The 13,068-nt window shown below is 35.1% G+C and overlaps 1 protein-coding gene across 3 annotated transcripts in view; it reads left to right on the top strand.

The window, feature by feature from the left end:
• The first annotated feature begins 1,446 nt into the window (after positions 1-1,446).
• Positions 1,447-13,068, top strand: part of LOC107862966 — a 15,669-nt gene continuing 4,047 nt past the window's right edge. Inside the window, exons 1-9 of one of the 3 annotated variants that reach the window (XM_016708688.2) lie at positions 1,452-2,998; positions 4,383-4,532; positions 5,326-5,910; positions 7,864-8,001; positions 9,196-9,444; positions 10,330-10,947; positions 11,581-11,736; positions 12,269-12,457; positions 12,626-12,844. In XM_016708688.2, the coding sequence (XP_016564174.1) occupies positions 1,864-2,998; positions 4,383-4,532; positions 5,326-5,910; positions 7,864-8,001; positions 9,196-9,444; positions 10,330-10,947; positions 11,581-11,736; positions 12,269-12,457; positions 12,626-12,844 (3,439 nt within the window). In that variant the 5' untranslated portion in view covers positions 1,452-1,863. Of the gene's footprint in view, positions 2,999-4,382; positions 4,533-5,325; positions 5,911-7,863; positions 8,002-9,195; positions 9,445-10,329; positions 10,948-11,556; positions 11,737-12,268; positions 12,458-12,625; positions 12,845-13,068 lie in introns of all 3 variants that reach the window. The other 2 variants (XM_016708687.2, XM_016708689.2) reach the window with 2 other exon arrangements.

Genomic DNA, 13,068 nt, shown 5'->3' with positions numbered 1-13,068 from the left:
AAAATAATATTTTTTTAACTATAAAAAATGTCTTTTTATTGCTATTCAAACATACTTATTTTTTCTCTAAAAAAATTTAATCAAACACCTCAATTTTTTAAAATAAAACATAAACACCTTTTGCTTTCGAGAAACTTACCAAACAAAGTTATTACTTACACACAAGAAATATTGCCATAATAATTCATTAGAAGTTATCAAGTTCCACATGAGTCGAAAAAATGAATTGTGAACTTGTGGTTTCTTTCCGTCCTTCGGGATGATTCAGTTAGTTTGGAGGGTGATTTTCTACACGAATGATTTGGGATTGATTCCCTCTCAATCAATGTCTTTTAAATCAAGTCTGTCACACAAGGTTTGTCTAATGTGGATTATATCCTCTACGTGATTTATAGGCTATTATACAGTGAAGAATTTATTAAAGAACAAAAAATGTGAGGAGGTTAAAAAAAATTAATTTGTGGTTTCGTATAAGATCTTCTAATGAGTTGTGGACTTGTTATATTTATTATGCTCCAATTGAAACTTTAATTTGCTGTTACAAACTACTAAAGTTGGTAATCTTAAAGAATTTATTTATTATCAAAACTACTTACTTTAGAAAATTTAACGATTTATTTACAATCAAAACGACTTATTATTTTAGAAAAATTATATTAAAGTTACTATGCAAACTACTTCAGAAATTATATACTAATAAAGTTACTATTCAAACTACTTAAAAACTTTAAAGTAAAGTCACCAAATCGCTATCGGCTAACCAAAAAGTGAAGGTCCGCTACGTAATGATTTTTTCATCTCATTCAAGAAACAAGAAAAGGAAAAAACTAGCATTTCCTCCGTTTCAAAATACTTTCTCCGAAAAGTGAAGATACGCTGGTTTGGGCATGTGATGAGGAGAGATTCTGATGCTTCAATGCAGAGGTGTGAGCTACTGTCTATGGATGATTTTAGGTAAAGCAGAGGTAGGCTGAAGAAATATTGGAAGGAGGTGATTAGGCACGATATGAAGCAGTGACAGCTTACGGAGGACATGACCCTAAAGGTGTGGAGAACGCGGAGTTGGATAGAGGGTGGAGTACGTTGGTAACAGTAGATGAGCGTTGTTTATTTGTATCTGAAGTTTATTGTTCGTGGTGTTGAGTGATGTCTACAGTTTCAAATAGATAGTTTTTAGTATTATCTTGTGTAATATTATCTTATAACTGGTGTTAGTTTATTTTACATACTGTATTAATTTATATATATTTATATTTTGTATTTGTTATACAGATACACTGAATATATTGTTGTTGCAGCGCTGGGCGAAATGAGGAGGAGGAAGTATATAAGCACGTGAGTAATGAGTTAATTGTGAATTGTTATGGTGGTAAGGCCTCAGAAGTAACTGAGAAGCTCACCTCCCTTCAATATATCATCCTCAAGAAACTTCACTTTTCACATTATTATTATTATTATTATTATTATTGTCATTTCTGTGTAAACTCTGTTTTATATTTAAAAAATAATTATATATATATATATATCAAAATTCTAAGTTCATATTACTGATTCAAACAGTAAAAATAATTTTTTTTTTCACGACGTTGCTTATTTTTTTCTCTCTTTAAAGTTGAGGGGTGGTATGGACGACTGGTCTCTGTGTGCAACCATCATCTGCGTCAACTGGCTCATGATATCAAGAAAATAAATAAAATAATATTAGTATCTTGTGATCTGTTACTTGCATTCAGTGCCTCATTTACTTCTCTCTTAGTGCTTGTATTTCAATATTATCTTCTTCTTCTGCTTCTTCTTCTTTTCTGTATTTATAGGAAGTCCATAATTATAGTAGGGGATTAGTGAAGGCTTGTGGGGTGAACAATGGAGAGAGTAGATTTGAAATGGGAGCAAAATGAGGTGGAAGTTGATGAAGAAGAAGAAGTAGGGGGTCTTAAAGTGAGAAGCTCCAAAGCTATTAAAGAAGTAACAAATGGGAAAATTGAGACAAATGGGCATGCAGATTCCACACCAATGATCACTAATGGAACAGAAAAATCTGATCTTGGTGATGATCAAGAAAGGTCAATGGAGCATCTTTCAGATTCCAGTAATGGGGTTGAAGTTGAAGAGGGAACTGAACAAAATGAAGTGTCTGTTCAGAAGATTGTAGCTTTAAATAATGGGGTTGAAGAGGCAACAGAAAAATCTGATCTTGATGATGTACTAGCAAGGTCAACTGAGCAACTTTCAGATTCCAATAATGAAGTGTCAGTTCAGCAGATTGTAGCTTTAAATAATTGGTTTGAAGAGGGAATTGAAGCTAAAGAAAAGTCACTTCAGCAGATTGCAGCTTCACATAATGGGGTTGAGGTTGAAGAGGAAACAAAACCAAAAGAAGAGTCAGCTCAGCAGTTTGCAGCTTCAAATAATGGGGTTGAAGAGGGAACTGAACCACAAGAAGAGTCAAACCAGCATCTTGTGACTTACACTGATGGGGCTGAAGAGGGAACTGAACCACAAGAAGTGTCAAAACAGCATCTTGTGACTTACACTGATGGGGTTGAAGAGGGAACTGAACCACAGGAAGTGTCAGTTCAGCGGTTTTTAGCTTCAAATAATGGGGTTGAAGAGAGAACTGAAGCCAAAGAAGAGTCAAAACAGCATCTTTTGATTTCTGCTATTGGGGTTGAAGAGGGAGCTGAACCAAAAGAAGTGTCAGTTCAACAGTTTGTAGCTTCAAATAACGGTGTTGTAGAGGGAACAGAACCTAGAAAAGAGTCAAAACAGCATCTTGTGACTTCTACTGATGGGGTTGATGTTGAAGAGGCAACAGAAACTGAAGAAAAGTCAACTCAGCAGATTGTAGTTTCAGATAATGGGGTCGATGAGGGAATTGAAGCTAAAGAAGAGTCAAAACAGCATCTTGTGAGTTCTACTGATGAGGTTGAAAAGGGAACAGAAGCTGAAGAAGGGCCCTTCAGATCAGGTCATTCTGTCTATTATGACAAAGATGAAGGTATATATTAGTTCATCTACTGTTTGACAATTTTTTTGTACTTCAAATCTCTACGAAATTCTCTTCTGATTCTTCTTTCTTGAGATCTGCTGTATCTACATGTCTTCTTCATTGGGTTTGTAGGGTAAACTATACAGTATTCATGGGAGAGATAAAAAAGTTCTTTTGAACCCCACTACTTCTATGTCTTACCCTACCTGTCTGAAATTATTTTCTTTTTTTACTGCAAAGGGACCCTTTCCTTAATACAGGTTTTTGTTTGTTTGTTTGTGTATGTATATATACATCATAAAGGTTTATGTTTTGCATATATTTGTCACTGTGCTGAAGTTTAAGGTAATGGGGTGAAATTTCTCAAGGATAAATCTGCTTTGAAATTTGAGGTTGTGCACATTTTGTTTCTTGATTGTCTTCTTGCTTCTTACTTGAGGTGATGGGACTTTGTCTTACCTTTGAATTTATGAAGTTGAAAAAGGTTATTGCTTAGTTTGATGCTTAATTCCAGAAAATCTTTTGTTGGACATTTCTTTATATACGGTTTAAAATTCAGTCTTTGTGGTGAGGAATCTTTAGAGATTAACTCTCATCTAGATCCCTTAGAAAGCATGAGCTTTTCTGGGAAAATTCAAAGATTTCAGTATTCTTTAGAAAGGTTAGACCTGAAAAATTAATACCTTTGTGATCAAGATGTTCGACCCAACCAATATCTTATACAACGGAATAATAGATTTGATGTGACTGCTAAGTAGAATTAACTAAGTGATTTAAGGGGAAAGTTTGATTACTAATCATTTGGGGGAGTTCCTCTGAGAGCAGAAGAGCATAGGTTAATGCCTCCAGAGCAGCTAACTCTCCACAAGGTCTCGTGTTTGAAGATCCAAGTCCATAGTCACTGTAATTGAGTAAGGCCTTTGAATATTCAGACTATACTCAGCGAAGTGAACACTTAAATTGCAGCTCTGCGGATACTTGCAGTCTGGGTGCATGAGTGAAGTGTGAGTAAGCATTACACTCTCTATAACAGGTATACATCCTTTTGGATGTGTAATCAGATGCTGGCAACAGGCAAGCATGCTCTATTTTATGGGATCCTTCAATGGCATAGTATATAGATTCAGTTTTTTCCAAATAAGATAGACTCAGCATTAGAAGTACTGCCACTACTTGTGTTCATCTGCTGGCAAGAATTGGATGCCATTTTCTAGCGACTGATTGTGTAAATTCTAGTAGTAGAAATAGAGATCCTCCAGTAGTGCACTACTAAGTGTTTACCAAAAACATCTACGCTTTGTTTGTGAACCACTTAGATGAATCATCCTCATTTTTCCTCTTGCATTAGGCACAATATGCAGTTTTTCCAATCATTGTTTATGTTTGATTGAAGGAATATGGAAGTGTCGAGCCTGCAGTTGGACTTTGCTAGGCAAAAGCCTAGGTATTGATTGGACAAAGATTCCTAGGGGCCACTTGGATAAGCTGATGCATTACCCAATGTTAGATCAGAGTGAACTTTTCTTCAGTTTTGGAAGTAAAGGTTAGTTGATACTTTGATTTTAAGGAAACAACCATGACTGGTAGAAAAGTGATGTTGTCAATTAACAGAACGGTTCTTATGGAAATTTAAGCAGTAGCAAGATCTCAGAAACTACTTTCAATGTGATGAATGGTACTAATATCTGCAAATGCTACATAATAGGCTTCAAGCAAATATTTTGAGTGAGTCCTTTTTCTCCTTGATCCTTATGGTTTCAGGCCATTTTTCCTGTACATACGCATCGTGATAGCCATTATTTTAGTAAGTTTTGCACTGCCAAAGTGTAGAAATATGGAATTGGGGATTTAAAAAATTGGTCTGGCGTACTCATAATGTGCTCTGGATGCCATGTTTTGCACAAGAGCGTCTAAGTTGCTACATGGAGTATAAAAGTTACCTGTAGGATGAAGCATAGATTGACACTGACAAAATAAAAAAGAAAAGATAAAGAGCATAAAGAAGAGATCATTACCTGATCTCTTTACATGGGGCAAGAAGGGTTATAATTTCGATTCTAAGGTCCTCGCTCTCCATGTGTTCCATTTTCCTGTACTATGATTTATCGTGTATGAATATATCATTAACTCCAGTTAATTGATTGATTGTGATATTGGTTTTCAGCGTAGCAAATTTGGTGAACTTCAGTTAAACCTTCATAGTTTTCGTCCTGGTTTATTGTTTGAACTTTTCTTTTCAAGTTGAGTTTCAGATTCACGGTTGTGCTTGTGTCTATATTTTGAGAGTTGGAAAAGTCATTTGAAGTGAAGAGTTGAATTCTTTCATATGCATGCAGATAGTAACTCCATTTCTACACCTTCCATAAAGGAGAAGATCGATAAAATTCCAGGAGATGAAGGAATTCAGGAGAGTGCTACTCTAAACATTCAACTTAATGGATATTTGAAGAGTGACAACTTGTCAAGTTCCCATGCTCAGCTTTCCAAAGATCTTTCAGAAGTTCACAACATTGTTCGCAAGTCCACGACCATTGATGAAATAGAAAGTGCAGATGCTGACCTGATAAATGACATTGACGCTGATGTAAACGATTTTGATGTTGAGAATGTAATTCAGAAGCAGAATACACATGATCTTTATTGCCCTAATTGCAAGTCATGCATTACTAAGAGGGTTATTCTTCGTAAAAGGAAACGTAAAATTCGGGTTTCTGGTGATGATGTCAAACGTAACAAACTTGTAGTTGTAGGTGATTCCAAAGTGGATGCTAGTCATGCACAGGCAGCTGGGGATGAAGTACGTGATGTAGCTGATAGTTCTCTTGATGGTACTCCACCATTGGAAGCGGATGATCACCAGCCTGATAGAGAGCCAGAGCTATTCAGATGCTTATCATGCTTCAGCTTTTTTATTCCAACAGGTACAAATCTTTGCATTACCTTGAAAATCAACATAAAATCTGGTCTTCTTTTGTCATCGCAAGGGCGTTTATGGAGAATTGTTTAATGTGCAGTGACATGAACATACCTTCTTGTTGAAAATTGCTTTAAGTTACTGCACTAGTTTTTAGCAAAATAAGTTATTTAGGTTAAGATGAATTTGAATTTTAAATATTTGTTAGTTTGTTTTGTTGTTGAGATAATTTAGGTTGTTTTAAATTTTAAATTATGCAGTTTTTTATGTTTTGTTGGCTATTTAAAGCCACTTAATGCTTAATAAAATTATTGAAAGCTATTGAAAGTTATTCAATCCATTGAGAGCCATTTTAACTCCTTTTTCGCTGCCCCATTTTTTTTTTAAAAAAACAACAACAGTGGTATCAGAGCTTTATTGATCTTAGGGGATCTGTGATTTCTTCCAAAGCTCTACCATATCATTTTTAACCCGTAAGGGTTACCCATTTTAACCCGTCAGGGCTATCGTTTTCAACTCAAGCTTATTTTCAAAGCATAGGGCTATTTTCAACCAAAAAGATGTCAAGCAGCATTCTCTCTTTGAATGCTCCAAAATTTTTCACAGACAAAAATAATCAAATTTGTTCTGTGAAGAAATTATATCTTGAAACCTATGCTTTATGTGATGTTTTGATAAATGAAAAATCCTTACAACATTTTGCAAAGTCTATGAAAGTATTTTCAAACAACACAAGATTGTTGATGGCTTTTCAGCAAAGAATCAAAAGAAGAAAAAGAAAAAAGAGAAAGATGAACATCAAAAAGATGTGCAAGTTCAAGAAAAAAAATTTGAAAAATTCAGAATCCACTACAGAGCAAAAATTGAGGAGCAGTTTTTAAATTACAGTAACTAAAGCAAAGGAGGAGTGTTGGAAATTGCTTTAAGTTACTACACTAGTTTTTTTAGTAAAATAAATTATTTAGATTAGGATAAATCTGAATTTTGAATTTTAACTAGGTTGTTGGTTTGTTTGTTTAGTTGAGATATTTTAGGTTATTTTGAATTTTGTATTTATGCTGATTTTTTTTGTAAGTTGTTATTTAAAGTCCTCTTATGCATAAGAAAAACTATTGAAAGCTGTTGAAAGCTTATTGAAAGCTATTGAAAGTTATTCAATCCATTGAGAGTCATTTTAATCCTTTTTCACTGCCCCATCTTTTTTTTTTTAAAAACAACACTTGCTCCAAATTTCTGTGTATAGTCTCATTACAGAGTTATCCATTGTTTGGTAATAGCAGACTCAATAGCATCTTAAATAAGTCGATAGTTTATTACTATTGTTTATAGCTATTTAATTTGTTAAATCCCACATTGGTGGGATGAGGAAAATATGGATTCCTTGTATGGACTTGGACAATCCTCCCCTCATGAGCTAGCTTTTGGGGTTGAGTTAGGCTCAAGATCCATTTCTTTACGAAATGGAACTGAATTCATCTTGTGTCCTTCAGGACTCATGAAAGCCAGCCAAAACTTCTTTCTTTGTGGGGAAAGGAATGAAAAATGGATAAAAACTAAAGAAAAGAAATGGCCATTCAATAATTGGCTTGGGATTAGCTGATACAACATTAAAATGAATTATACTCTTCTATTACTTGAAGAGTTCCAGAAACTTTTGATTACATTTTATCTAGCATACACTATAATCATAAGCGAGATCTTTGAATGACGTGTGATATTGGTGTTAATTATTTTTTCTTTTTAAGTGGAACTAAAGATGCTTTTTAGATGTAGATTGTATAGAAAGAAGTGATTCTTCTCTTTAATCCATGTTCTTATAAATGTAAAACAGTCTTCCAGTATTCTATAGTTTGCAAGAATTACCAGTCAAAAAGGAGCTGTATTGTAGTCTCTGTCTGTTGCATTCTGTTGGGGACAGGCTGAGATTAACGAAGAAATGACCTTTTTTCCAAACTTTCAGGGAATGGATTCAAACTGTTCCGAATGTTCGGAGAGAAAGGTAACCAAGAAAATGTCAAAGGTGAACAGACACCTACAACAAACAAAAAATGGTTCTCTATCTTTGCATTAAATAAGGGAAAAGCATCAGTTGAGCAAGGTACTGCGTTTTCCACTTGTATTTTTTCTATTTCCAAATGTGTTTAGTTAACGAGCATTATAAATCCGCACTCTACACAAAGTAGCATCTATATCTACATTTTTTTTCTAAGAATTTTACCTTCTAAATTTATTCAAAAAATAAATCACATAATGTGTTTATTTATTCATAAAAAATGGGATATTATGTGAACTATGAACTGCAAAATGCGCTGAGATGAACTTTCGTACAGGTGTGATAAGTTCTAGAGTTGTAGTTGATTGATTGTAAAGGAATACCTTCATATAGGAAACATTTTAATTGTTAAATTCAGATTCTTTTACAATTTAAAGTATTGGGGGGATGGGGATGATATAAATGATGTAGAGTCAATAATGGATCCTTTTACCTTTAGACGGGCTAGAGATATAGCAAAAGAGAATCCAGCTTAATTTTGTTTACGCTTTTGTACCTACAGTACCTTCTTGGTACTGGTTTCCTATTTTTAATATTCCGTTTGTTTCAATTTGTTACTCTTAGTTTGGAGTACGAGTATCAAACTAACTCTTGTTCGGTCTATTATTAATACTCCCTTTGTTTCAATTTGTTACTCTTAGTTCGGAGTATGAGTGTCAAACTAACTCTTGTTTGGTGTGAATTCTGACGTAGAATCTTCAATTTTTTAACGGAATTTACATATTTATAAACTACATAAAAAGTACTATAAGTCACAATAAGTAACAATTTAAAATATGTATAAAGTATTTGAAAAAATTATGATTAAAGAAAATATCTTTCAACTGTCCAAATAGTAACTAAGATCAATAAATTGGAACTGAGAGAGTTATGCATACCTTACAAATAAAATCATAGTATAAGTTGGGTACTTTTTTTATCGGATAACTCTACTTCTGCCATTGTTGAAAAATATCAGGAGTTGACAATGAAAAAGTTATGAGGTTCAATTTTGGTTCCGTATCACTTATTGCATATCCCGTAAAAGCTAAAACTTTTACCTAGGAAGAGGTTTCTAAGTAACATGTTCTGTGTAAAGCAATAGGATGAGCTTGTGGTTAGTTTGATCATTGCATTGCTTTGGGGGGAGGGGGTGGGGGTGGGGTGGGGGGAGAGGGGAGCGGAATATCCAAACTACTCCCTTATAATGTAGCGAAAATTTAAAGATTATTGTTAAAACTGATGGCCTTTCTCATGCAGGAAATGGTATTGGGGCAAATGCAGTGAAAAATGATTCTGGAGTACTTATACCATCAGATGATTTCAAAGATCGGAGATCCAAGTCCTTAGTGATTAAAGAATCTGCTCCACCTGCACACTCCAGCAGTGAAATCGCTCAGGACTCTGGAGGGAAAATTTTAGGATCAAAGAACCAAGATGCAAATATGAAAGGGAAAATGGTGATTAATACAGTGGGTAAATCAGAAAATGCAACAAAGAGTCAAGAAGGTAAAGATGTTCAGCTTTGTTTTTAAAGGGAAAACAATGGTATTCTTGTTACTGTGAAGTAGTGACTTAATTGAAAACCTTTGATCCATATCCATCTATGCGTCCATTTGGGCTATTATTGTGCATGTTTTATGCAGCTATGCTTCTATAGCTCGAAGATAATACAGTACACATTCTTCTAGGTATTTCTTTTGAAGGGCATGTCAAATTCCCATTCCAGCATCTCAATGTCAGAGCTATATTATTTTCCAGAAAATATTAAAATGAAGAATCTGTTGTGATTACTGTTCATGCTGATTTGTTAGGTTGTCTATAATACTTTGCTGTGTCTTCTTCATTTCCGTTATTACTTTCGGAAACAGCTCTCTACCTCCAAGGTAGTCGTAAAGTCTGCATACACTCTACCTCCCCAAACCCTACTTGGTGGGATTACATTGGGTATGTTGTTTTTGTATTAAAATGAAGAATCTGTAAACTAAATACACAATTCAGGTTTAACATAGGCCGTGCTGAAATATTTGTAACATCATCATCAAATTGGAATGAAATGTCTGCTAATCACAAGAAGTTGCTAATAAGAAATGCTTCTTGTGTTTCTTTATCACGTGGTTGAATGGCATAGCTGGTCTAAAGTAAAATTGTGACTGACTGTGAGTCCTTAAAATGAGGGAGTGTATGGATTTAAATCTTCTGCTCGTCATAGATAGTCAAAGAAATAGCCTTTGCTTGTGATCAAGTCCAAAGGCATCCATAACATGGATGTGTAGATAAGTTTAGTGATCCAATTTTGCATCATGTCTGATTACTTGTTTTCCGTTAGATCTTTCTGCTCCTTTGTTCATTTTCCAGCACTTTTTCCTTATGATTTTGTTTTCTCTTGTGCAGGAGGTTCTGTCTTTGACATCTTTGACGAAGAGACCCGAAATCAGCCAGGCACCTCAGCAGCTTCTAAGAAAATTCAAGGAAATGATAGGAATGATGAGCTGTTAAGAACCACAGACAGAATTCAAGTTAGTGACGGAAATATTGTTCAAGAAAGCGTGCCAGCATCTAATGATAGGAAGGATGAGCTGTTAAGAATCGGTGGTGGAGTTGAAGTTAGTAGTGGAAATCTTGCGCAGGAAAGTCTGCCAGCATCTAATGATAGGAAGGATGATCTGTTAAGAACCGGTGGCAGAATTCAAGTTAGTAACGGAGATCTTGTGCAGGAAAGTCTGCCAGCATCTAATGATGGGAAGGACGAGCAGTTGAGAACCGGTGGCAGAATCCAAGTTGGTAATGGAGATCTTGTGCAGGAAAGTTTGCCAGCATCTAATGATAGGAAGGATGAGCTGTTAAGAACCGATGGCAGAATTCAAGTTAGTGATGGAAATCGTCTACAGGACAGTGTGCCAGCATCTCAACAGAATGAAGTTAAGCTTCTGATAACTTCAACAAAGGAGGAGTCTCTAACTATAGAGACCGACTTAAAATCTGATATGGCAATACTAAATAAAGATCCAGGTAATGTTTCTAGTATGACATGCCCTCTATTAAGAAGAGTTTACTGAAAAAAAATGTCTGCTCATGATAATTTCAACCGAGAACATGTTTACATGTTGCCCTTTTGAACATTCTATCTCTACGTTATGAAGAAAAAGGAATAGATTTGCCAACTTCCCTCAATTATTGCAGTGGTCAGTCAATTGTCCTTTCATATAAATTTTATCTTCACACATAGCTGTCATGTGCTGAGATGCATGTGGCAAATAGTTGTAGTACTCCTTGCACTCTCTGGGTTCTATTCTTTAATAAAGTTTTCATTACATTTCTTTGTAAAGAAGACATGTTATTTCACTCAAGGTGGATTACCTTTTTTTTAGATATAAAAAAAGGTCGATTTCCTTTATGGGCAATGTTCAATTTTCTCCTGGTCCTACAAATCCGAAGAAAAAGTGCTTTTTTGTTTGTCGACTCGTTAAAAAATCGAGAACGGGGATAGTCATGAGGTCGAAAATGTGTATCATATGTGTTTTGTAACATGGATGTAATAATAATGACCTGTCTATTATAATAATACTCCAATAATCATAAATGGGCTCAGCTCCTACTTGGCTTCATGTGAATATGCAGATAATCAGTTCCTTCTGTCTTCAGCAACTACAGCTTTTGCACTCAATGGGTTGGATGAAAATGGGAAACCCAAATATTTGACACAAATCCCTCAAGAAACTGAGCAGCATATCGAAGCCATGCTTTCCTCTGAGTCTCTGGTGGCAAACGATGACAATAAATTTCAACTTGGTAGTAAAGGTACCTAAACCCCCTCTTAGTTCTCTGGCTAATGCAAGCTCATTCCAATTCTTATACCTTTCACTTCTAATAATTACTTGCATATTTTTCAATACTAGCTAAAAATTTTACCAAATCCCAAAAAAAATTGTAGAAAAATGCGAACCCAGAAAGGAAGTGGTATTTTTTCCATTCATGAAATAAAATCACCATCATCAAAAGATTTTCCTCAAATCCACATCATCAAAGTGTCAAGTATAGCAAAATCCTGATTGGTCTGCCTGAAATAGGTTCTCTCTTGAACAAGTGGTTTCCGGTCACCTCTGAGTGCTTAATCCTTTGTACTAGTGTAATTATTTGTGCTTAAAGAGCACTCTCATTTATCTGGCGAAGATTGGTTCAGAATCAAGTTCTATTGTTGCACTCTCATCTACTTGTCTATCTGCTGTATAGTGATGTTAGCTTGAGAAAAGTTTTTTGCCTGTATGCTGACTTACTAATGTTTGATTTGATTGCTTTGCTGCCAATTATCATGTGTTCCTTCCATTAACAGACGGCGGCCATCACTATGAAGTTTCTCAGCATACCATCACAAAGACCAATATAGAGATCCACTCAAAGCAGCCTTTAAAAGTTGATGAGCATGCCTTGATTTCATCGGTAAAGGACGCTTTATCAATTCAAGATAAACCAGATAACATCACCAACATTTCTGTGGAAGCAGCTGCAAACAACATTCCAAGTAAGAACTGGACATATTTCATTGTAATACTTTATGGCGACTATACATAAATCTGGTTGCAATCAGATTTATAGCGACCATACATAAATCTGTATCTTATGCAGCAGACTATACTTTGTGAAACTTAGTTTTATGTAGCTTAAGTTTCTTGATTCAATTGTGTGGCAGGCAACGATACCATTATAAATGTGGAAGCAGGGCATGAAACTACAGAAACAGCTTCAGCAAATCTAGGTACTCAAATCCATTCTGTTGAAGGACAAGGAACTGATGCTGCAGAAGTTTACAAAATTGAGATCGTAAAAAGCATTGTATTTGGGGGCTTAGCTGAGTCAGTTACAAGCTTAAGCATTGTATCATCTGCAACTGGCGGTGACACCTCCACATGTAAGAGATATGTTCAGATCTTATAATCCTTGGACAGCAGTAGAAGTCTTGTTTCAATCATGTATAACATAGTTTAATTACTAAACTGATGCTTTATCTGATCTTCTGCAAGTATTTTTTTTATTTAACCTCACTGGTGTGTGGGAATAGTCCTCTTAACAAACTTGGCCAAGAAATAAATCTTGTTTCGATGAATTAAACGTATAGTTTGACTTTCGGTTAAT

The sequence above is a fragment of the Capsicum annuum genome, chromosome 3 (assembly GCF_002878395.1).
Source record: "Capsicum annuum cultivar UCD-10X-F1 chromosome 3, UCD10Xv1.1, whole genome shotgun sequence".
Taxonomy (NCBI): Eukaryota; Viridiplantae; Streptophyta; class Magnoliopsida; order Solanales; family Solanaceae; genus Capsicum; species Capsicum annuum.
This window is presented reverse-complemented; position numbering and strand designations above follow the sequence as displayed.